Source organism: Simochromis diagramma, unplaced genomic scaffold (genome assembly GCF_900408965.1).
Source record: "Simochromis diagramma unplaced genomic scaffold, fSimDia1.1 OVJJ01000618.1, whole genome shotgun sequence".
Classification (NCBI taxonomy): domain Eukaryota; kingdom Metazoa; phylum Chordata; class Actinopteri; order Cichliformes; family Cichlidae; genus Simochromis; species Simochromis diagramma.
In genome coordinates this window covers 4,207,327-4,230,715 of record NW_024387423.1, presented here as the reverse complement: position 1 = coordinate 4,230,715, position 23,389 = coordinate 4,207,327, and the positions used below count along the sequence as shown (strand labels likewise).

The following is a 23,389-nucleotide window of genomic DNA, read 5'->3' as shown; positions in this document are numbered from 1 at the left end:
CTGCACATGAAAGCCATCCAGTGCTAAAAATAAGTTTAAGTGGAGTCAAAAAAACCCTAACTTCATACTAGAGGACTAAGAGGATATGAAAGGATTTTATGTGCAGGGATGTGTAATGATTTGTAGGGTAACACGCAGCAAACATATCTCCATGAATGCTGTACACAGGCTGGTGGGTGTACATTTAAATGCATTATTTAAAACTAAATCTTGGATGGGGCGCTGCCATGGCTTACCTGGATCAGCACGTGACAGGTTAGGTTCAAATCTGCCCCCCCCCCCCCACACACACACACACTGTCCTGTTCCATAAAAACTGAAAGCACCAAAGATAAAATTTGGAATGCACTTCTCACATGTCGCAGTTTTTATAAAACACCACAAAGCAAAGTCGAACCTCATGCCGCTTCTATAATCTGACTGATAAAGCAGTCCTTTCATGTTAACGCCAATAAAAGTACCTGCTGTCAGATATCAAAGTCTGCCGGTTTTATAGATCACCCCTTAAGTCTTTATATACTATAATCCTCCCAATATATAAAAAGTAATACAACACATTAACTACCCAAAAGGGCAATCGAAACCTCTCTTATTATGATTAAGACGTTAATTGACCTTTAATATGTGCACATGTGAGGACAAGAAGATTGGAGTAGATAAAAAGAAATAAATAAAAGAGGTCACAATGTACTGCATAAACGTGAGGCCTCAGAAGCACCTGAAGACACACACACAGACTATGACATTTAAAAAGAAATATTTACTGTATTTCAACACAAGCATCAGTAAGATCTTGAATGAGACGAAGTGAGATGTTGAAAGATTTGTTTCCCAAAAAGACCTAAAAATCTAGCCAATTTTAGCCCCTCTGAAGTCTGTATAAATAAAAAAATCTACTAAATGAAATTAAAACAAGTTTAATGGATACAAATCTGATGGTTCATGTAATCTTTGAGTCCCACTGAAAGCTAAGTTTAGCTGTTAAAACTGCACATGGTATCACTACCTTTCTTTTTCTCAACACTGAAGACTCGTCTGGGACACCTGACTTTTTTCCTGCCCACTACAGTTTTATTTAATCCATGACTAAAAACAAGTTCAAAGTCTCCTAACGTTCTCCTGCAGTTAAACTGAGCTAACCGAACACTTTCAGTGCCAACTGTCTCTGAATAATAATTACTTCAACTGTTTTAAAACGGACTGTTATCCTGAGAAATCTGAGGCAAGAAATAAGACTTGCCTAATCTCTCCTTTATCGACCATATATTACTGATAATCTGACAGCCTCCACATTTATTTGGGGCAATACAGTATCACTGTTTTTCAGAGGAGTGGAAAACTCCAAACATGTCTCTCTGTTTCTGTTGATGAACGCATCAAAGTGTTTGGGAAAGTAAGGAAAACTGTGTAGATTTCAGGCTAACTCTGCTAAGATGGGTAACAACTGGTACACCACTAAAACACTTCAGTTGGAGCATGTGCTCTTGGATTCCGACATAAATAGACTTTTGACAGTTTGGCTCAAAGGGCATACCAAACTGTTTCAAAATATCAAAAGAACACATCTTTACTCAGTGTTCTTCTCTCCCCATTATCTCTCCAACACATGTTGTCATTACAGCAGCTCTCTGAGCTCACTAGTGCATAGCCAATTCAGTAAAGTCTTTAATCACCACGGAAAATCAAACAACCTTGTCTTGCAGGAATACCGCCATTAGGTAGACAAAGAGTGCATGTGTGCCCATGTAGGTTTGATGGTATTATAGTTCGATCTCTATTAGTTTAAAGCATTTTTATACAAGCATTTTAGAGGATAATGCAGTGATAAGCAGACTAAAATCCCTTTGCTATAAGATACTGTCAAAGCTTTTGTAAGCTACTGACAATAATTCACACAAAAGGTTAAATGTGTAACTTCGGTATAATGGATGATTTTAAATTCGATCTGTAAATCTAGGATTTGAGACTCATTAGTAAAGTTCTTATGGACAGGTTATCTACCTGTGTTTCAGACATGCAGCAGTGTATTATAACTCATTATCCATGTTTGTCTCTATTCTGAATCGCTAGGTGTTTAGTCAAGTCTGAAAAACAGAGCAACAAAAAATGAGGGGTGGTATATGATACCCCTACCATATATATATATATATATATATATATATATATATATATAGATAACAAAAATGGAAAGTGATGAAAGAGCACAAAGAAAATGACGCAATGCTCTTAAGCTAACTGAATATGACTCCTTCAAAGCCAACAGTATAGAGTCTACTGTACGAGTTCAACACCAGAGAGCGAAGAGAGCAAAGACTCCCTGCACTCCCCCGACTCTCTCTTTAGCTCCGTACACTCTTCTCTCGTTGTCTTTGCTGTGAGTGAGGTGATGAATGTGTATGTCTATCTCAGTTTCTATTAATAGTTTGGTGCAGGGCTGGAGGTGTCAAGGCTGGGGAGGGATGAGATCTTTCACCCTCTCCCTTACGCTCTCATAAACATACAGAATAAAAGCATGCTACCACAGAGTCCAGATGTAGCCGAAGTGGGGTGTAGGTGGGGGTCTGTTGAACGAAGCAGAGAAGAGGGGGGTAGAGGTGCAGGACAAAAGCCTGCAGCAGAGCTTCAAACAGGGCACTGAGTGATTTACTACCCATATGACAGAAGCACAGCAGAGCTACACAAACACAGTGACGCACGAGTAATAAGACACATAGACTGTCAAACAATGACGCAACAGTTTTAGCCCTGTGAGCAGTGCGGTCTGACGTGTAAGAGACGAACAGTAGGTTTGATGGAGAATACTACTACCAGCTACACACTGAAACTTCCTACCTCTTGAGTTGGTAGCCAAGTCGGCCACTTTCTGAAATGCATCTAGGAAGGCGGCCACGGCAACCACTGTCGCCCTAGAAGAAATGAGAAAGACAAAGGTTGATTTAAAATAAAATGACAAAAAATGTACTAAAAAAATGAACTGCAGCATACAAGTGATGGTAGTCAAAGACACAAACAAATCTGATCATTTTAAGATGAAAAGAGCCACCCAACAGGGAGACGTTAGTGCAGTCCAGCATAACCGATAACTCTCTGCTACGTTCACCATTAAAACAGTGGACATCACGTGTGCTGCCTCCTACATGCTCTACCCAGGCAGCTCTCTCGCCTAAACCGCGATCACTTCCTTTAGCGGACCCTTTCCTGCTGTGTGCTACATATGAGAAAGGACAACTGTGGAAAAATACCCCGAAATTCATGTGTGAAAATGGCATAAATGTGCTAGAGTATACTGAACATATTGTTTAGTGTGTATTTAGGTTAAAACTTGAATGTGCCCTGCTGTGTGAGGAATGTCTATGCAATTACTTAAGAGACCACTGGAATCTGTCTGGCTCAGCAGAGCGGCTCTCGAGTTTGCCACACTTACAGGTCAATGAAAGGATCAATGGGATCTACCCTGTTCGGCTGTGAAATGGAAGAGCGAGTGTGCAACTTAAACCGGCGTTCCTGTCATCTTGCATCGCTTAGCAAAGTGCAAGTGCAGTATAAACTACCTTTTAATTGTGGCAGATTACAGAAAGGGCAAAATCCAGTGCATCATAAAAATGAATGGAAGTCTTGTGTTGTACTTTCTGTTTTACTCACTACAGAAACCGTCTTCCTAGTACACCAACTTGATTGCCGACCTGGCTGTCCGGCAGACCAGCTGTTGTGCGTGCTCGCAGCAGGCGGCTTATCTGTCGAACCCACTGACAAGTTAACGTACTTCAGATCTCCCATTGATTAAGATCACAGATATAAATAGATGAAAGGCTCTCGGTGTGAGCACGTGCATGTATGTGATATCAGATCTACCAAACAGAGACTAGACAACCGCAATCAGTCATGCGTGCCAGACAAAGAAAGACAATTGATGAGAAATTTTCCACAGCACTCCCAGCCACAATAGATTGTTTGTTCTAACACAGGGGATGTTAATTTGTCATATACTTGTTAACTTCCATGGGTAAAGACAAAACCTTCATAACACAACCTGGGAGTTTCCCACTAGGAACTACGTTTCACAACTGGAAAAAACAACAACACATAACTGATTACAGGACAGAACTGCAAAGGGAACAAAGGTATTAATATTCCAAGAAAAATGTACTACAGAAATAGCAATAACACATCAGGGTTGTAGCCACCATCGTATAGTCAGGTTCCATCCATGTTTTTTCTGTTCATAAAGGCTTCTTCTTCTTTTGGATAGTCCCTCTAAGGGTCATCTGCCACCATCTCATCCTATTCCAAGCATCCTTCTTTGTCATATGAACCCTCTGCAAGTCACTACATCCATGAACCGTCTCCGTGGTCTTCCTCCTCTGTTCACCATCGCTCCTTTGTACATGTCCAAACCATCTCAAACTTGCCGCCTTTAACTTTTTCTCCAGCAATAATAGGCGATACATTCAAATAAGGTTTTAGTGTCACTAATTAGACATCTGCACAAATATGAACTGTTGTCACAATGCCCCCCCTACTTTTATTCTTTATCAATTTTTCCCATTAAACATTTTTACTTTACTTAACTTTGCTCCAGGCATTCTTTGGATATTACATTTCTGCATGGATGATGGTGACTGAAAGCATAATCCCTCAGGCTACGAATGGGCTGTCGCCAGCATGGAGGCATGAAAATAGATGTTTATCCAAAGACATATACAAGGCAATGCTGAAAGGTTTTTGCACAACACACCTAAACCTCAATCAATCTGTCAGCAGTTGTGTTGCAGTGTGGGTAGTGCTGGATCCTGGATACAACAGGAAGAAACAATGAAGGAATAAGCTAATTAGAAAATCAACCCTGGTTCTACAGCATTGACTTGACACCGTTTGCTTTATGTCTCACAGTATTATCAGGAGCGCAATAATAAATCGTTTTCTATTAATACATAACCTTTGGGATAGAAGGAAACTGGGTTTCAACCAAGAACAAGTGCTGGAAATAAATTCTGCTTCACATACATTCCTAATGCTGACTTACATATAGTGTGCATTTGTATCTCACTGTTTCAATAAAGTTGTTTGGAGATATCTCAGAGGGGCCTTATGCAAGGCTGACAGAAAGGAAAAGCAGACCAGATGATAAACAACCCTGATTCAAAGATTAGTCAGAGCAGGGCTGTTAGGTGCTAGCATCCTTCAAAGGACAAAACTTTTTCTTTATCACTGCAAAAAACCTAATGCAATATTGCCTAACAAGTGTTGTGTTGTTTCAGAGCTGACCAGAAGATCCTGGGGTGTGTCCTGCGAATGGAAAAAGAAACATACGCGCAGGCAGACATAGATTCCTTTCTATTTAAAGCCCAGTGCGGGCACCAGAACAACCTCTAACTGATATCTGCCCCCACTAATTTATAACATGCACACATTGGTCTATGGATCATATTTTACGTGCATTTGCAGCAAAGTCCAGTTTAACTCATTAATTCAAAGCAGACTTGTGCAAACACTGCTTTCAGCAACCCTGGCTCCAGACAACTTAAGTACAATATGTGGTAGTTAACCGTTACTTGTGATGATTATCTGCTTACTTTTGCAAGAAAATGCTATTAGTCTAGTTTTAACATTAATTCCAGCTCTGTGACCTTTTTGTGTTACAACACAAAGAAAATTGGTAACCCTAACCCAACTGGGAGGAGAACCTAGGGCCGATCCAGGACATGCTGGAGAGATTATGTCTTTTGGATACCTTGGGAATGCCTAGAAGAGCTGGATGAGGTGGCTGAGGAGAGAGAGGTCTGACTATCACTACTCAGAGTGCTGGTCCTGTGACACAGTCCCACATAAGGACTAGAAACGGATAAAATGGATGGACAGATAGCTAAAATGTCTCAACATGCCAAAAATAAGACAGAAAAAAAAAAAAGAATCTGCTCTCGACAGCAGTACAATAGTGACCTCACTTCTACCGATGGTCTTAAAATCTGCACACACCCCTGTTCTTGATTTAGCAAAAATGACTTTAACATAACTATTCCAGAAGGCTTTGGTCAAGCCAATTCAAACTCCCTATACAGATTGACACAGTCCAGCAAAGTGCACTTTCTGACAATGATACATTCAGCACCACTGCCCTCACAGCCCTATTCTTAGTGCAGCAGAAACTGGAAAGAAACTGGAGCAAGTTTGAGTAGGAAGAGGGTCTGTTCAACTCAAATTGATAGCTCTTTATCAATAAATGAATCTATATACATATCCTACTGCTTATTTGAGCCAAGTAAGTTTTTCTAAAGATAGAAAAATAGTTCAAATCCAACACGAGCTGTCTTTTTAAGGTTTATGTTGGTCTCTTTCAACAGAAAATGAACTTAAAAGCAGACTGGTGGGGGACCGTATCAAAGCCCAGCTTGGACACAGCTGTGTCAACCTCGGTACACCAAACAGACCAAACACTGACAAGTTAAAGGAGGACTGTCATTAGAAATCAGTTAACCTATATTCCACCCTGCCTTCCTTCTTCAAAGCTCTGTTCTATACGCAAACACATGTGTATATATTTGTGCGTATGTGTGTGTGTGTGTGTGTGTGTGTGTGTGCGCGCGCGCACACACACAATGGCTCTTTAGAACCACAAAGAGCAGAGGGAAAAAAATGACAGAACTACCCGAACACTGTAATTGGTTGATTTCCTAGTTACTTCGTAGGGGAGAGGGGGGCAGAGGGGCTAAATTACAGAGTAGTCTGCCTTAGGGCATCATTACACACACAGACATATGCCGCTAACACCGCTGGCTAGTCACTTAACCAGGCCAAGGAGGGAAGGTGGGTGTGTTTGTGTCGTACTCTGCGTATGTGTTTGTGTGTATGTGCGCCCCTCTATGTAGTCCACTCCCCAAACAGATTACAGAGGACTGTGGGTTGGGGGTTGTGATGTAGTCAAAAGGGCTATTTTTGCATTTGTAATGGCTTGAGAGAGGCTTTAAAGGCAAAAGAATTAGTCTTATTTGTAGGTCACCATGAGCAATCCTGCACTTATTAGTGATCCAGCAGCAAGGGCATCATTAAAGGCACCCATATGCAACAACCACTGCAGACTGTAGCAGGGTGTAGGCCAAGATTAATCAGGAACATTAAGTCTAAAATGATCCTGTGAAGGATGAAATGTTTTCTGAGAGCATCAACTGGCTCATCCTCACAGAGCTGTCCAACTGACACAATGACTATACATTACATGCCACGAAGAAGACAAACAATCATCCAGCTACCACTAGTGTACTGAGACTAAATAAAAAGATCCTAGTGTAAACTCACTAGTGTAAACCCCACCCCAAGTCAAAATCAGCAGGTTTGTACTTTTACCAATGTTCGGAGACCCAGACACACAAACACTGTTCTGCTAAACAACCAGTCATTAGCAAAGAGGTCACAAATACTCCTCTGAGCCTTAGCATGCCAGGGTCACATATTTAACCCCCGAATGATGGAGACGCTTGAATAACACATCACCATTAATCAGCCCTAATAGTGAGAAAATGGACAAAGAGGACATGGAATTCCTCTTGGAAAGAATTGTTAAGTCACTGAGCCTTTATACAGCTGTCCCTGTTAGTCTGTTTGAGGACACGTGGACACTTAAATGGAAAGAAAAATGCCATGCACTGTTAATCAAAGAATAATTGAAACCACAGGACACTTGTGTTTGCAGAACCCAATGGACAATGAGCTTTTATTTCAGCTGTCATAAGTTATTGGACTGGTGACACGTGCCCACTTAAAAACAACTAGGAGAGGTGGCTGGGATTGGCATCCATTGTTAGAGGACGACTTGGAATAATAACGGCAAAAGGTGTGTAACTGTACAACAGAGGAATGTCCTAAAGACGGTAAAATGATGAAGAGGGAAATGTAAAAGACCCCTGTGCAGTATTGCTAATGGATGAGACGTTTGTGTAAATTCCATTGCTCATTCGTGAGGTACCATAGAAGTTACGCAATAGTGACTTGGGAGTCTATCCCATGACACATACATGTTAGAGACTGATATTGCTATAGAGCAATTCTTCAATACTCCATATTTTGCAAGCGAATCATCAGCTGTGTAAGTGATGAAGGCAAAAACCAGGATATATGTATTTATTCACTTCATTGTGCCATTGGCGTGCATGAGATATTATTATTAATAGACTAAATAATGTGTTGTTTTAGTTAATCAGCCCTGTGTTTATTATCCCACCTATCTGAATTTGCTCAAATGTCATCACAAATGCAACGATTAGTGATGTACTTGTCGTTAAAAAAAGATTGTAAACCCCAAATCTTTAGATTTTCGTATATATTATGTTTATTTTATCATCCCCTTGTGAATACGGTGTTATTCTCCATTTGTTTGTCACATTCAGCACACAGATGAAAATATGCACCTGTTAAACCTCACAATTTTGAAAAAGAAAAGGCTACAGTCTTATCATTAACCTGCACATGTCACGTTTTCATGTGTTGGTGATTAAGCTTGTGACATGGAAGCTTCAGAGAATGACACAGACAGGTAACAAATTTGAGGAAAAACCCAAACCCTTGGACCACCATAACAAGGGGATCCAGTGGGTCTGCTGTGCTAGTTCCTCTTGTCCATTTAGAGGAAATGGTCACAGCAATACAAAGATGTTCATGTGCAAGTAATCTCCTTTAGCCTGTAAAAATTTATAACCTGTTGTGATTAGTCTCGAGAATGATAATGCCCCCATCTATTAGGTTATGCAATATCTACCTCTATGAGTAAAGGACATAAAAACACACATACACATGCACAAAAACATGCTCTCACCTGAGCTGCGACTGCAGTTTGCCTGCCTTGGTGATAAAGTCCTCCCAAATAGGGTAGCTGCTCTGTGGAAGTAAAAAAAAGAAAAAAGACTCAATCATGACTGACTGACAAGATCTCATGACATGATCAGATTTCACTTTTCCCACAGTTGCATAAGAATTAAACCGATAAAGGTCATACTGATGCCTCACCTCACCTGCAGGGCTAAACAAATCTAAACCAAGGTTTAGGCTTCCCTATGCAACCAAACCCCAAAATAACATGTTTTTCCACCTTATCAACAGCAGACCTGAGGGTTTCTGGAACTAAATTAAAGCTAAAAATGAATCAATCAGTTGTATGCAAATGAAAATCATTGGCTCTCCCAAGAATCTGGCTTTCATTTCACCCATGTTTTGTTCAATATTTCCTGCACAGACACATTTAACTGAAAAACAGGAATGGGCTCAATGACGGCCTGCGCGTGTTAGATTTCAAAATGGGTCAGAGATGTCTTTTAGCTCTAATACTATGGTATAATGAGCCTGGTTCCCAATAGGGGGGCTTTAAATGTTTCCTAATTCAGGTCCCGGGCTGAAAATAGCTGAAGAGTCTTTTATCAAAACCATTAATGGCAAACATGTGCTCATGCTATAGTCATCATTTTATCTTGTGCTCCCTTACTAGCTCCTCTTGACGACGGATTAGGCCACTTGGTCTCTTTAATGTGTTACTACTGTCAGAGGCCTGAGGAATGTTATGTTATGCTGTCAAACTTTACACCCAAACACCATCCCTAGTCTCTACTACTCCTGGTAGTAGAGACTAGGGATGGTCTCTATCATTCTTTGAATAATGCAGTCACCCTTACATCACCTCTGCCCATCTTCTCTCATCGTGTCATCCTGGTCCCCTCTGCAAACCTCCTGTTGACTCTCTCTCTAAACATCACCAAGACGAATGAGCTTCCCCTGCATCTACCCTATCCTGCCATCACTCCTCAACAGATTAGGCTTACATACTGTGAAAGGTTACAGTAGGCAGGCATATCTTCATCAGCTGTGCCATAAAAGACAATGGGAATTTGAATCTTTTTTGTTTAGATTACTACGTGCATTTGCACATGTTTTATTGGCACTACCTTGCAAGCAGAGTGGCCTGACAACCAAAAACAAAAATTCAGTGGAGCAGGGAGTGAGGCGTGAAGAAGGTCTCATAACAAACTTTCTGACTCCATCAGGCAGGCCATGTCAGAGCCTTCAGACCCTGTGGGTAGGTTTCTACACTGACAGCTAGGTCCCCGGGCATTCCATTAGGCAAACACAACAGCTGGGGAATCAGCTAATTGTCTCATCAGCCAAGCTCTGTCAAAAAATAACATCAAAACAAGACGCCCTAGTTTTGTGACTGCCCCAGTTAGCCTTTAATGTTGGTCACTACATCTGCTTCAAACTGGAGCAAATAAGAAGACTGCATTGAAACGTAACAAAACACATACCGCAAAAAAGCAAAACAAAAGAAGCAGGGCAATTTACATTATGGCCACACAAGCTGATAACCATCAAGTGAAAATCATTTTTCTATTCGTATAAATGCATACAAGAGGTTAGGGTTGATTTTAAGCTGAGATCAAAAGCCTGGCTCTAAGTGTAAGTTTAAACTTAGCTAACCAACCACGGCTCTCGTTTACCAGTTACCAGGCTGCTGTTAGGGGAGTCAAGTAGCTAGTTATGTTTTGGATGTGGCTCTTTGATAAATTAAGTGATAGTGTAAAGTTTAAAAGGCTTACTTTCATGTCTGCGATAACAGTTTGAAAGAGTCCTCCGAGCGCGCTGCATTCCTTCTCGATAACAGCCTCCATTTTTCAGGACCAACTCCAGCGGTCAGTCCCGACTCCGAGAGCCGTTTTCACTTCACCTCCTCCGCTCTCCACGAAAAACACAAACTCTACACAACCCTAAAACTGATTCGTAAAAAAAAAAAATCAAGCAAACCCGCGAGAAATAACGTCGACTGCTCTAGTAACTTTTATCGCGAGGAAACACTGGCCGTTTTATTCTGCTGAGGTGCACCGTAACTACTTCAAATCAAAAGAAGCTGTCGGGACGAAAAGAAATTTAAATCCCCCTCTCCCCTCCACGCCGCCCCGCTCATATCCATAACTGAAGCGCCAAGATACTGTTTGGAAGTCTGCTAATCGAAACGCATATAATCCACGATGTTCAGCTGATAACGTTATTCCGCAGCTTGACAGGTAGCTTTAATATCGACACCCGAGGTTTGCCCTTACTTAACAACACTGAGAGGGAGAAAAAGCAGTAACGAGCCGTCAAGCCTAGCCGAAAGATACAAAAAGTGCACTTCCGATCGCCTGTTTGTCATCAAAATAAAGCATCAACTTACTGGAGGATCTAAGGTCATAGCTCGTTCGGCGTTGTAATTATATCATTAATAGACACAAATAACCAATCGAACATAATTTAAAATTGAATACTACGACCTGGTGGTAGCTCAAGGTTTTTATTTTTGGTTTTTATTGTGAAGTACCTACGAAGGAGTCTTGTTACTTCCGATTTAGGCTACTGCAGATGTGCAGGTGAAGTAACGCACGTTTACAAGTGACTTCTAGCGTATCCTTAAGCAAGTCTGATTTTGTTTGTTTGTTTGTTTAATTTTTAGTTCAAATAGCACAGAAACAACGACTGAACGTGTTATTTCAATGAATCAGAAACGTGTTTCAAAAATGTTTTATTTCCTATAAATGTAGTTTGACTTCGAAAATATTGAGACCGCAGTGATAAAGCAAATTATTTCAAAAATACATCATCATACATTCTTGTTGGTGCAAATTCAGTTGCTATTTAAACTGAACATAGTTTAGGATATGTTAATTTAGAAAAGTGACGCAACAAATCACAACAGTTTTATTAGCAAAGCACGACATCTAGTGGTCGAAATAAAAATCACAAGATAAAATCACCGCAAGGGACTTTATTAATCCAGGAGGGAAATATGCTGAATATGCTGTATTTCCATGCAGAAATTGCAGTTTACTCGCACTCATACTCTTTATTCAATACATCTTGAAAAGTTTATAATCATTCTCAACACAAAAGCTGATACATTTTGAAACATAGAGGACTTATATATGCATCCTGTAGTAGTAGAGTAACAGTGAAATAAAATATGTATAACTATGTATTAGAAAAAATATACTATAGCAACACTTTGTAAGATCCAGTAAGCCCTGTGAAATAATTCATCTCAGACAGATACAGGACAATGACTTGCAAAGGAAAGTACACCCTTTCAGTTATAATGTTTTGCATATCAGGTCATAATAAGTCATCTGATCCGTACCAGATCTTAAAATTAGGCAAATGCAGCCTCTGATGAACAAAAACACATATTACAGTGTGTCATTATTTATTCAGCTAAAACTAAGCTAAAAATGCAGAAGCAGTGTGTAGAAAAATTTTGTTACTGCTTCCATAGGAATTAATAGGAAACTAACAGCCAAGTGCTGCAAGTGTGGGAACTTCTGTAAAAGCAAAGGTTATGTCAGTTTACCGGTCTGGATGTGTGTTAACGTGATACCACAATGTTCTCAAGAGTGGATATGCCAGCAATTTCAGAGTGGGTTGCTCTACAACAATGTGAGAGACTGATAAAGTCATACAGAAACCTATCAGGTGAACAGTAATAGCTATTGGATGAAGGGAGCTTTTTTTCCTCTACAAATTGCTTTTGTATTTTGACTTAGTTTTTGTTAAATAATTAATGGAACACTGTGACATGTCATGTTTTGTTCATCTGAGGTTGTATTTACCCAACGTTAACACCTGTAAGGCTAAATGACTTTTAATAATGTTCTATTATGTAGAATTGAATTTCTTTTTAAATATACTTGTATCTAAGGTAACTGGAACTGGAAATGTAATATTACGAAATAAAATAAAAATATCCGCTAATAATCACATCACAATTAGCTCTACTGATTAGAATTTTACACAAGCAGGGACATTTTTGTGTAGGTTGTAAATACAATAAAGCCTCGTTATTTTAGACTGAGAAACATTTTGCTAAAATATATAGATGGAAAAGATGGAGACAGAACTCCAACTGTCAGAGTGAGGACTTGGAGGGTTTCATACAGTTGAAAAGAGTCAAAACCAGCTTATACATGATAATTGAAACTCCCAGCAACAAGACTCGTGCGTTCATAAAACCCTGCACTGTAATTTAAAATGTTCTGACTTTGGCAACTCTTAATTACAATATTAAAAACCCCCAAAAACAAACAAACTGTTGACTGTGACAGACAAGTTAGTTTTATTTTTTTTAATTTACGACTTTTATTTGTTGCTCTAAAATGCATTTAAAATATCAAACAATCAAAAACATATTAATGTAACACTATTTTAAATTAACAATATGTTCCAGTTACCTAACACAAACAAAAGTATGCAGCAAAAACAAATCATAAATCACGTACCGAGTAAGATAGTTATTCATTTAAGCGGTTTAATAAGGCATCAACACAATTAAGTATTAAGGTCAAATATTAAAACATTCTATTTAAAATATACTTTTTAACAAAAATGAATGAACAGGTTAAATTATTGATTTTATTTATCTGTAAGTCACTGAAGTCAGCTACATTACCAGTAATGACCAAGTCTGCAGTAGGTTACTATATTTTGAAAAACATTCAATCAAAAATATTAAGACATTCAAACACCAGATCCACCTTCATTTTAAGCCACATGAACATTTCATGACAGCAGTGTTAAAATCAGAGTTCACAGCGCCTTAGCACCAAGGTAAGTCAGCGACACTGGGATTAAGAATATGCCTGCTGTTTGTAGTCTGTGAAACATACTGTGCCATCAAAGTAATCTAATCTAATATTTGTAATGGAACTAAAAATGGGAATTGTTTCTTCCAGTGAAGCAGTGATTTAGAAACTGGGACATTATCTGTTTGCTTAACGTAGCAGGGAGGAAAACAAAACTCGAGCATCATTTGAATTATTTTAATGACCCTCACTAGTTTCACAGTCCTGTGCAATATAACCACTCACAGCTTTCCTTATCTTCCCATATCAATTTTGAGTGATTAGCATCAAAAGTTGCAAAACTCTCGGTTAATAAATCAAATCTATACGCTGATAACGAGCCCTATAAGTACTGTTCTTTATCCATGTCCTCAAAATACCTTTATCAGCCCTGTGTGAATTTACGTGAATCTCATGATTTCGATATCTCAAAATAAATTACTGCAGAAACATTAACATCCAGACATCTTGCCAGATGTTTTGTCTGAGGCTGAGAATTTTGTCATCTATATTTTTCCACCGTAGCTTTGATGTGGTGATCACTTTCTGACAAGAGCGTCGTAATAGGAAATAACAGTGTGCGCTTTGCCGAACTCAGTAGCAGAGCTCTCTAAGGAGCACTGCACAATGTGGCTCATGTTTTAATACATGTCGAAGTTATGAAGCAGGAAGTTGGAAAATCAAGTTGTGTCCATTTTCGCGGTTACTTCCTCCACCTCTTGAAGCCCATCACCATACTGCAGCCATAGCATAGTGTCACCACAAAAGCAAATATCTGGGACAGAGAAGAAAGGGGGTTAACCAACATTATGGCCATTATGGAACTACCAGGCCAAATATTATAGCCTGGCAGTTCCAGCTAAAAGCTGGGCACAACAGATGCTCTTTTCTCTTTATAAAACATGACACATGCTTTCACGTTACCAAGAGCTGTATGCAAAAATCTAAATGCAAACCACAGGCTGTATGTAAAAGGTGGACAAAGTCACCATGACAGCACTCACTGGTTAGTGAAGAAGTGTTGAGAATAGGGATGGGTACTGGTGTCCGGTGCCATGATGGCACCGGTTCTGACATAAACGGTAGTAACCAGACCGAAAAGCAGCGCACATTTCGGTGCTTTATTTTGGTGCTTTTTTTTCCTGAGCTGTGATACACTTTAGATTCTAGCCAATCATTTTACGTTTCCGAGGATAGTAGGCGGGGCCAGGTACGTACGTTCTGTTAGAGCAGAGCTACAGATTAAAAATGTCCAAGGCGAAGCGGTCAAAAGTCTGGCTGTACTTCACAGCAAAATATGCAAACTCAGCAGCCTGCAACAAGTGCTTTAAGCTGATACTGTGATACTGTCAAAGGAGGTAACACCAAGAATCCGATTAAACAGCTGGCGACGCATAGCGTTTTTTTTTAAAAGCCCAGAAATGCGCCGTATTTGATAGCTTGCTGCGAGACCTCACACCGAGCACATCTACTGCGGGTGGGTTGCCTGTTATGCAACATCCCCCAAAAACACGAAGAGGAGAGTCCTGGCCCCTAGCCCTGCCAGTGTAGCAGAAATGATGACGGATGATGGCAGCAGCAGCCGTTCTTCTCTGCGTGAGTAGCTAATTTACATTGAGTAGGCTAACCACGTTATTACATTAATGCATGTAAGGTGAACTAGCAAACATCATCATAGCTACATGCGGCTGTCCTCTTGTTTGATGGCAGATACGCCCTTCACCCTGGCTAAAAAGGCTAAAATGACCAAAGAAAAAGTGGAAAACAGTTAAACATGAGAGGTTTAGGACAAAGTTTGTGTTTTTTCCATTGTTTAAGCACTGCTTCCAGCCAAGAGTGATACCATATATGCCCCATAGCTGCAGAAAAGGCTAACATTGTTATATTTTTACAAAAAACAGCTGAACATGAGAGGTTTTTGGACCAATTTTGTGTTCTCCATTCTTTAAGCACCGGTTTGAGCACCGTTTGAGCACCGGCACCGTTTCAAAAGTACCGATTTGGCACCGGTATCAGATAAAACCTAAACGATACCCATCCCTAGTTGAGAAGCCTCAAACTGAGCATTTTCTCTGTTGTTGTACTGAGGTTTTGAACCCAGACATGGTGAGCAAGGAAACACGGCATGATGATAGGCTAGTGTCTTTATCCTGCTTTTCAAGCCTAATGGGACCACAAGGTCATAAGGTGGCAGATCAAAGGGGCTGAGGACCACTTCCTACAGACTTCTATACAGACAGGCATCTTTGTGAAACCAGAGGAATTCCCCCCTGCTGGCCATTAGAAAGCGACTGACTTAAGAATGTTCGTCTTTTATATACAGTCTATGTCCAAAACCAAAGCAGCAAGGGGTAATTATAATGAATGGACCTTCTGTAAAACCACATGTACTGTTGCTGGCAGTCGTGCAACTATATTATAACTAGTGCTGTCAAAATTACCACATTAACACAAATTAATCCGCCATCACGGTCAACACGATTAAAATTTTTATCGCAATTAACGCATCTGGAGTGCAGGATGACTCAAAATCCCTTAAGAGTTTCTGTCAACGCATTTGTCGGGCAGTTTGTCCAAGTAGAGTTACCTTCGCACATGCGCAAATGAGCAGTTGATCTGGTAGTGACGGGCAGCTGAAGGTGATAAACGCACACTGGCCCTCTCGATGGGAAATTTGAGTATTAAAAAATAACAAGACGGAACAGTCGACCGACACAAAGTATTATGCACATTGTGCAGGAAGGAATTTTCTTTTCACCGAAGCACTTCCAGCTTAAAATATCACATTGACACGAAGCATATGTTAGTCGGGGATGCTGCTAGCACTTTGGCTAATGCGTCACCCAGCTGCGACAAACCACTCACGGAGCATCGGGGACTCAGTAAGTCTACCTCGGACATATTGACTGACGCAATTGCCAAGTGGATTGCAACAAACCTCAGACCTATTAAAATCGTTGCGAACACACGCTTTACATAGCTTTGGTTCCTCGTGTCAAGGACTTGAAGGTCCTCCCCAAAAGTCTTTGTGTTTATTCTGCATTTACTTCATTATGTTGCATAAATGTCAGTTACAAGCTTAAATATAAAGTTAAGTAATTGCAATTAGGCTATTGATCAGGTAATTGCGATTAATTACAGAAAATTGTGCGATTAATTAGTTAATCTATTGACAGCACTAATTATAACATTACATTTCTTTTAATCTTTCAACAACACTTGCAATATCAGAGACTGAATGTGACAACATATACAGGACTTACCGTGGCTACCACATTAATACTGTACTGCCTGCCATCCAGGAATGTCAAAATATTGCCGCGAGGTTTCAATATGCATGTGGTTTGGTTTGGTAGAATCTTGATGACAGCTGCTGTACTTGCTGCTGTTGTTGCTGCCTCCAACACAAAGGCGGCAAAGTAGAAGAGGAGAGCTATGAAATGGTAAAAAAGATCCTGAGAAAAAGAAGAGGAAACACATTATGCACTTTTAGCTTTCAGGGATAAACAACTACAGGCAAGAGTTTTCTTTTTTTCTTCTTCTTTTTTTTGATAAAATTGTTGAACAGCTTAGATTTCATTACTCGGTCCTTATGCCAGTACATGGGAATAAATAAAAGCCCAACTTGCACAACAGTGTTCTAGTCACCGTGGCCTCTTGCACTTTGGAATATATATCAAATTATATTGACAAAGAGAGGCATACAAGACGGTGCAAGAAGTGATTTAAACTAGTGCAGTGTAAAGATGTTTAATGAGAGTTTGTGCTGCCGACTCGGTGAGCCTCGTGGATCTACAGGCAGGTCTTTGTTGTGTTTTAGTGTGAGCTCATCATCCATGTCACTCATTGTTCAGATGAAAACAAACAACACCACAAGCCGCTCTTGGGGCGGGGCTCAGAGCCTCAGGCCAGCGTGGCTCTGTCTGAGAGCCCAGACTGGACACAGACATGGGTCCTTTATAATGACAACACAAGAACAAGGCACAACTTCTGGCATTTTTACTTATATTTAAACATCATAACATAGTTATTGCACTAATTAAACTTTTTTGGGGGATTCCTTTGCTGTGATTTATATGTTTTACTTCAATTCGACTGCTCAATGTTTTGATCCAGTCCTGGGTAGCATCTTCAGTCACATGTCTTGAAACTTTGCTCATTTCACTTTAAAGCGATTGAGTGATTGTAAAATGAAGAAGTTATCTCAGTGGATCTCAGTGGGCCATATAAAGTGATGCATAACCCAACAAGGGAATCCATAAATCCTGCGAGAGTCAAGGTAAATAAACGATACATTTGTGAACATTGCATTGCCTTTTGTCATTGATTCAAAGCCCTATGTCTTGTGTCATTTTCCAAGTTCTCTAGTGTGTTAAAAATGTAAAAGATTTGAACAGTTCACAGATGTGACCGAATATCTACAACAAAAACAAACGAATGAACATTACACAATTTACCTGCAGTCACACTGACAAAGCCTATTAATTTAGATGCAATAAAGGAGACTGTACTCAACAGCTAGCTCAACCAGCTAAACAGAAAACCGACAACAGCTGTGATACGTATATTAGTCTATTGTAATACAACAATGTGCAATGGTCTAAACAGGTTTACTGACTCAACTTTAAGAAGGGAGTCTTTGTTTGATATGTAGAAACTTCAATGCACCAGTTTGCTAAAATACCGTCTATGCAGTAAAACTGACTGGATTGCAGTTTTCCCACTTAAACAGATCTCCAGTGCGCATGCCACAAACACACATTAACCAGTGGTTAAATTTAACCCACTGGCTTGCCTTTCTTTTTAAACTAAATTATTCCATTTACAGGTTCTTTCAGATCACTGTCTGCTATCTCATAGCAGTTTATGATATGTGACTTTGCTGCTTTTCCAGATCGAGTCAGAGCCTCTCTGATTTACTTATCGCACACCAAACCTTGGTAAATATTTAAATATTTCATTTGAGTGCATTATAGAGGGGGCTCAAAATGAATGTGCAAGTTGCATGTTTAAAAGAGGATGCTAGGAATTGGGTGATGCGGAGGCAGGTGATCTTTTGTGGCGACCCCAAAAGGGACCAACCGAAAGAAAAAGAAGATGACAGACAGGAAGCTTGACAAACTAATCTATCAACAGCTTACCAAGAAGTTCCAGTCAGTATTGATGCGGTCAGCCAAACCAGTGATGAGGAGAGCGAGGTAGGCGGAGGAGAAAACGAAGGTGGTTACAGACACAAACATCACCCAGCCCTGCAGCAGGGGCACCGGCACATTGGACGACGCCACCAGGATCCATACTAGACCACCAAATAACTGGGGACACACACAAGAACCTGCATTAGTGACGGACGCAGTTATTCCTAGAGCTGGGTGATATATCGAGTTTTTAAAAAATATCGATATATTTTCATACGAGATATAAGATGCGACAACATCGTTTATATCGATATAGTCTATGTTACGTTATAATTATACTTGTGGAGCCGCAAGTTTGCCTCTCTTTCGTCCATTTTTGTCTCTACGCTGCGTTACTGGGCCTCGCCTCTCCTTCACTGAGCACAACTCCCCCTCCCCCATAGCTTCACCTGCAGGCAATGACAAGATGATCACGGCAAATCTCTGTTAACGAGTTACCGCGGATCGCCCCATGCGTGGGGCTGGACGGCGTCAACGTGTTAGCGAGCTAACCGCGCTAACGAGCTAAAATCCTTTCATTTTCTCAAAACTCGACAGTGCACCTTATGTGCAATCTGTCAAAAAAGTGTTTTAGTACGACTTTGGTGAGCTACGGAGCCGCACCGCTTGATGGATTGTCGGAGCATTACGGCTACCGTAATGGAGCCTCGCGGAGTAATACTGTGCTTCAACGTAATATTACCGTATTGTGTGTGTGTGTGTATAAGGACCATAAATGGCACCTGTTAAGAGACACGGTTACAAAGAGGATTTCAAACTCCAGGCTGTCAGTCACGCAGTAGAAGTTGGGAACAGAGCAACTGTGAAATCTGTCTGTCTTTGTTATTATGCTCAGCGTCTTTTAGTTTACATTTTGACTGCACAATTGTGAGCTTTTTGTTATGCACAAAAACAACATTGTGTTCTTTTATTTATGGAGCATTATTATTTAATAAATGCTGATAATTTATTTTTGAGTAATTTCTTCATGTACATCTATGCTGTATGTTAATAAAAGTGCCTGATTGACATCTGGGACACAGCTTTGACTAAACTCTCTTTTTGTTCTTACCTTATGGCTTTAAAATAAATAAATAAATAAATCGAGATATATATCGTATATCGCCATCCAGCTAAAAAATATCGAGATATGAATTTTGGGTCATATCGCCCAGCTCTAGTTATTCCTATTTTTTTTTCACTGCATTAGCAAGGCTGCTTTGAATGAGCCTGCTTCTATCTACTATCTCATCTACTTGCGTCACAGTGTGCAAATTCCTTAGACCATTTTCTTTTAGAGGTAACATGAGGGCAGCGAGTCAGCAAAACATATTATTTTATACTACTGCATCAGCCTGTGCATTCTTAAAAGTGATTTAAATGATATTGTAATGTTCTTTTGAAACACACCCTGAGGCTACAGTCAGTTTTGTTTCTTGACAAAAGCAATCTGTTTTTATTGTTTTCAAGGTACAGCAAGTTTTAAAGCAGACTATGAGGATGCATATGTTGTTGCTGCTTGGAGCATTTGGATACCGATCGGCAACAGAATGTAAGTCAAACTGCCATAGCTACAATGACTCATTCTGGAGAAAGACTAGCGTTGATAATGACAAGTTTTATTCAGTGGAAACACCTTTAGCATTAGCAAAGTTTGATATCAGTCACAAGAAAAAATTGGCAGACTGAAGGAGCGTTTAATAAGGCTGTATCTGCGACAGACAATTAGTAAAATAACCACCAAGATTAGAGGACGCATGTAAAGGTGGAGTTGAGGTCACCTTGCCGAGTTATAGGATGCATTTCACTGCTGGCACTGCAGATGCAAACAAGAAGTTATCTGCTCACTTATTAAAGTCTTAAAGTCATAAATAGTTCGTAAGGAGATAACGCTCGTAGACCAGCAGAGTTACAGAGCTGCTGGTAAGGAATCACCGTGACGAAGAGTCACAGTGCGTAGCGCTGACAACGACACTGAGAAAGAAAAAAGGGAGAGAAATGGGAGGAAAAAAATTCTACAAGTAAATGTCTAACTGGACTTTAACTGCAAGAATCATCAATTATTAATAAAGACAAAGTGACTATACACACACACACACATTGAGGTCACTGATAAATGTACGAATAAAACCAACAGGTGCACCTTTTGTTCGCTCTCTCCTTTCTAAATATAAAAACAACACTTACTATTTCTAAACAGAGGAGGGCTCCGGAATAGGTCCTCAACACGCCCGGTCCCAAAGGTAAAGTAATAGTTGCCGTTGGAAACGAGGTGGCAGCGGGGTTGACAGCGGGGTTGACAGCGGGGTTGGCGGCTGGTTCCGACATCTCTCCTGTTTCTGTCTGCCCCCTTTCTCTTTCCCCCTCTCTCTCTCTCGCCCTCTCGTCTCCCACTAAAAAGAGCCCGTTAAACAAAGGACCGTGACAGCGAGAGAAATTCCTCAGGCGTCATATATCCCCAGAACAGGTCGGACAGGTGCTGGGGCCACTCCCTGGAAGACCGCGCTGCGTTCAAGGACATCACGGAAGCTTGTGCGCCCAGAGCCAATCTTTCACTGGAACGCCTGAACTCCAAAACTGACTATTTGATTTATTTTGAAAACAAGATTTGGGTTATACATGCAGTGGTTCAAGCTGAACAAAAACTTTTACTAGTATCACAACTACTACTAATAATAATAAAAAATAGTAACAGTGAATTAATCTCACGGTCCGGGCAACAAATCACTTATTTTAAAGGGAAGTGTAAAGTTCTAACTGATATGTATACGCTACGAATAGCTATATTAAGAACAGAAGATAGAACACAAATAATCGTGTGATCCAGCTTTGAATTATTACTTTGTGAGGCTCGGGATACACAGTAGCTTTTGCCCAGAACAAGTAAATGTATTTATTCATATACAAAAGACTGACAAGTGGGTTTGACTCAATAGTAAAAGAGCTACTGTTATGTCCGATTTCTAGTTGCATTTAAGTTAGTACTGACTTTCAGAAAGGTCATAAAATGCTCAAGGGTGTGTAGCCTGATGATGATACAACCATAGATAGGTCACTCCTTTATTTCTTTAGTTTGTTCATCTGGCTTTTAAGCTCTCCACACCCTCACTGTCAATTTCACATATCTCTGCTGTTATTAATGAAGGTAAAGGTTAACGCTCTTATTGCGATTTAGATAAATCTAACGCAAAGTGAAGGCAGCAATTTAACACAACGCTGAATCGCTCTGTTGGAGCGCTTTACTCCCTCTGTGTGAACGGCCACAGGCAGGCAGGCACCACAGCTATTAGAGTATTAGGGAGAGGCAAAAATCTGATAGCTGGAGTCATGACTAGACACTCACTAATCCGTGTTACAAAAGAAATATGGGCTAAGAAGCAGTAGTGCAGGTAGTGGTTAACCTTCATAGTGCAGGAGGAAAGAAGCTTTAAAAGTAAATATTAGTTTAAGCAATGACGTAAGAACCAAAGAGATAAAAGCACTGATTTCTAAACCGACACACACTTGCTTGTAGTAAGTGTGTCTGAAAAGATGAGTGTTGAGGAGTAATTTGTTGAAATTGGTGGATCACAAGGTTGTTATTATCAACTGTGGATGAAAAGAGAAGGTTCTTTTGAAAAGCCACTGTTAATGATTAGCCAGGATTTGTGTTATGTGAGCCAGCACTGATATGACCTCTAAAAAGGCACTATTCACTTCAGCTTGACTCACAGAAGCAGTATGGCCCGAATAAAATTTAGTAATCGAATATGAAAAGTAGGGAAGGCATTTAAAAACGAATCATCTGTAAAGGTTTACTTAGTTATGTAATGTGTAATTAATGAGACATAAAATAAATCTACCATTTGCCGGTGCTATTGTTTGCTTTAGAAGTAGTGGAAGAAGATATAAAGGGTGTTCTTTAAATCACAAATGACAAAAAAAAGCAGGGACAGTTAATTTAAATATTGTTTTTTTTTGTTGTTGTTTTTTTTTACTACATAAATCCCCTTTACACAGTTAAAATAGATGCACCACACAATATTATAAAAATGCCATGACAACATACAGTCACATATTAAGTAATTATTAAAAGTTTTTTATGGCATTGGTTTACAGTTTATAAGCGGTTGCTTAAGTTCAATATTAGGGTGACATCATCAGGAATGATCTCCGAAATGATGACGATGATAGACGTGTACAGATTATTGTCACGGATCTGGGTCATTTTGACCCAGCATTTTCAGTTTCTTGTATTTTGGTATTTTTCTGTATTATTGTTTATGTTCTGATTCTTTAGTTATCCTGTTTTGAATATTATAAATCTATGTTTCAGTTTTTTCTGGTTAAGGGCTTATTTCTTAGGTTTGTTTTTGTGCCCTCGTGTTTAGTGTAGGTTCAGTTCAGTGTCAAGTCTGCGTCTTTGTGAATTTTTTCTTGATTCCTGTTTTACTTTGAAAGTCCATGTCTTATGTCAGTGTAGGGGAGACCGGGGGAAATTGTAACATTTTTGACATTTCTGTCTGTAGCTTGGAGCTCTTTTAAGGTAGTGGTTTCAAAAATGTAATGCAAAGTATTTACATGTCTCTGCTATTAAATAGTACAGCTATTTTC

At 39.8% G+C, this 23,389-nt stretch overlaps 2 protein-coding genes and 1 long non-coding RNA gene across 7 annotated transcripts in view; 1 reads left to right on the top strand and 2 right to left on the bottom strand.

Annotated features, from left to right (window-relative positions):
* LOC120722289 (protein MTSS 1-like) overlaps positions 1 to 11,500 on the bottom strand; it is a 46,828-nt gene extending 35,328 nt beyond the window's left edge. For 4 of the 5 annotated variants that reach the window (XM_040013219.1, XM_040013225.1, XM_040013224.1 and 1 more), the window contains exons 1-3: positions 10,575 to 11,500; positions 8,807 to 8,868; positions 2,833 to 2,906 (exon numbers count right to left, since the gene is read on the bottom strand). In XM_040013219.1, the coding sequence (XP_039869153.1) occupies positions 2,833 to 2,906; positions 8,807 to 8,868; positions 10,575 to 10,646 (208 nt within the window). In that variant the 5' untranslated portion in view covers positions 10,647 to 11,500. The remainder of the gene's footprint in view (positions 1 to 2,832; positions 2,907 to 8,806; positions 8,869 to 10,574) is intronic. The other variant, XM_040013223.1, reaches the window with a different exon arrangement.
* LOC120722294 lies at positions 9,414 to 23,389 on the top strand. Its single transcript, XR_005693397.1, has 3 exons — positions 9,414 to 9,514; positions 18,294 to 18,307; positions 23,377 to 23,389. It is a non-coding gene; the product is annotated as an uncharacterized LOC120722294 (long non-coding RNA).
* On the bottom strand, positions 11,757 to 21,297 carry mal2 (mal, T cell differentiation protein 2). Its single transcript, XM_040013229.1, has 4 exons — positions 20,984 to 21,297; positions 18,764 to 18,934; positions 16,886 to 17,077; positions 11,757 to 14,397 (listed from the first exon to the last, which is right to left on the bottom strand). The coding sequence occupies exons 1-4, from the start codon at positions 21,122 to 21,124 to the stop codon at positions 14,326 to 14,328; spliced, it is 576 nt and encodes a 191-aa protein (XP_039869163.1). The 5' UTR covers positions 21,125 to 21,297; the 3' UTR covers positions 11,757 to 14,325.

Bases quoted from the DNA above. Each gene is read 5' to 3' on its own strand.
- mal2 (XM_040013229.1), bottom strand. From the start codon at position 21,124: ATGTCGGAACCAGCCGCCAACCCCGCTGTCAACCCCGCTGTCAACCCC. The intron at 17,078-18,763 runs GTAAGCTGTTGA...TCTTTTTCTCAG, and splicing joins ATACTGACTGGAACTTCTTG to GATCTTTTTTACCATTTCAT. The intron at 14,398-16,885 runs GTAAGTCCTGTA...TCTCTGTCCCAG, and splicing joins GTATTAATGTGGTAGCCACG to ATATTTGCTTTTGTGGTGAC.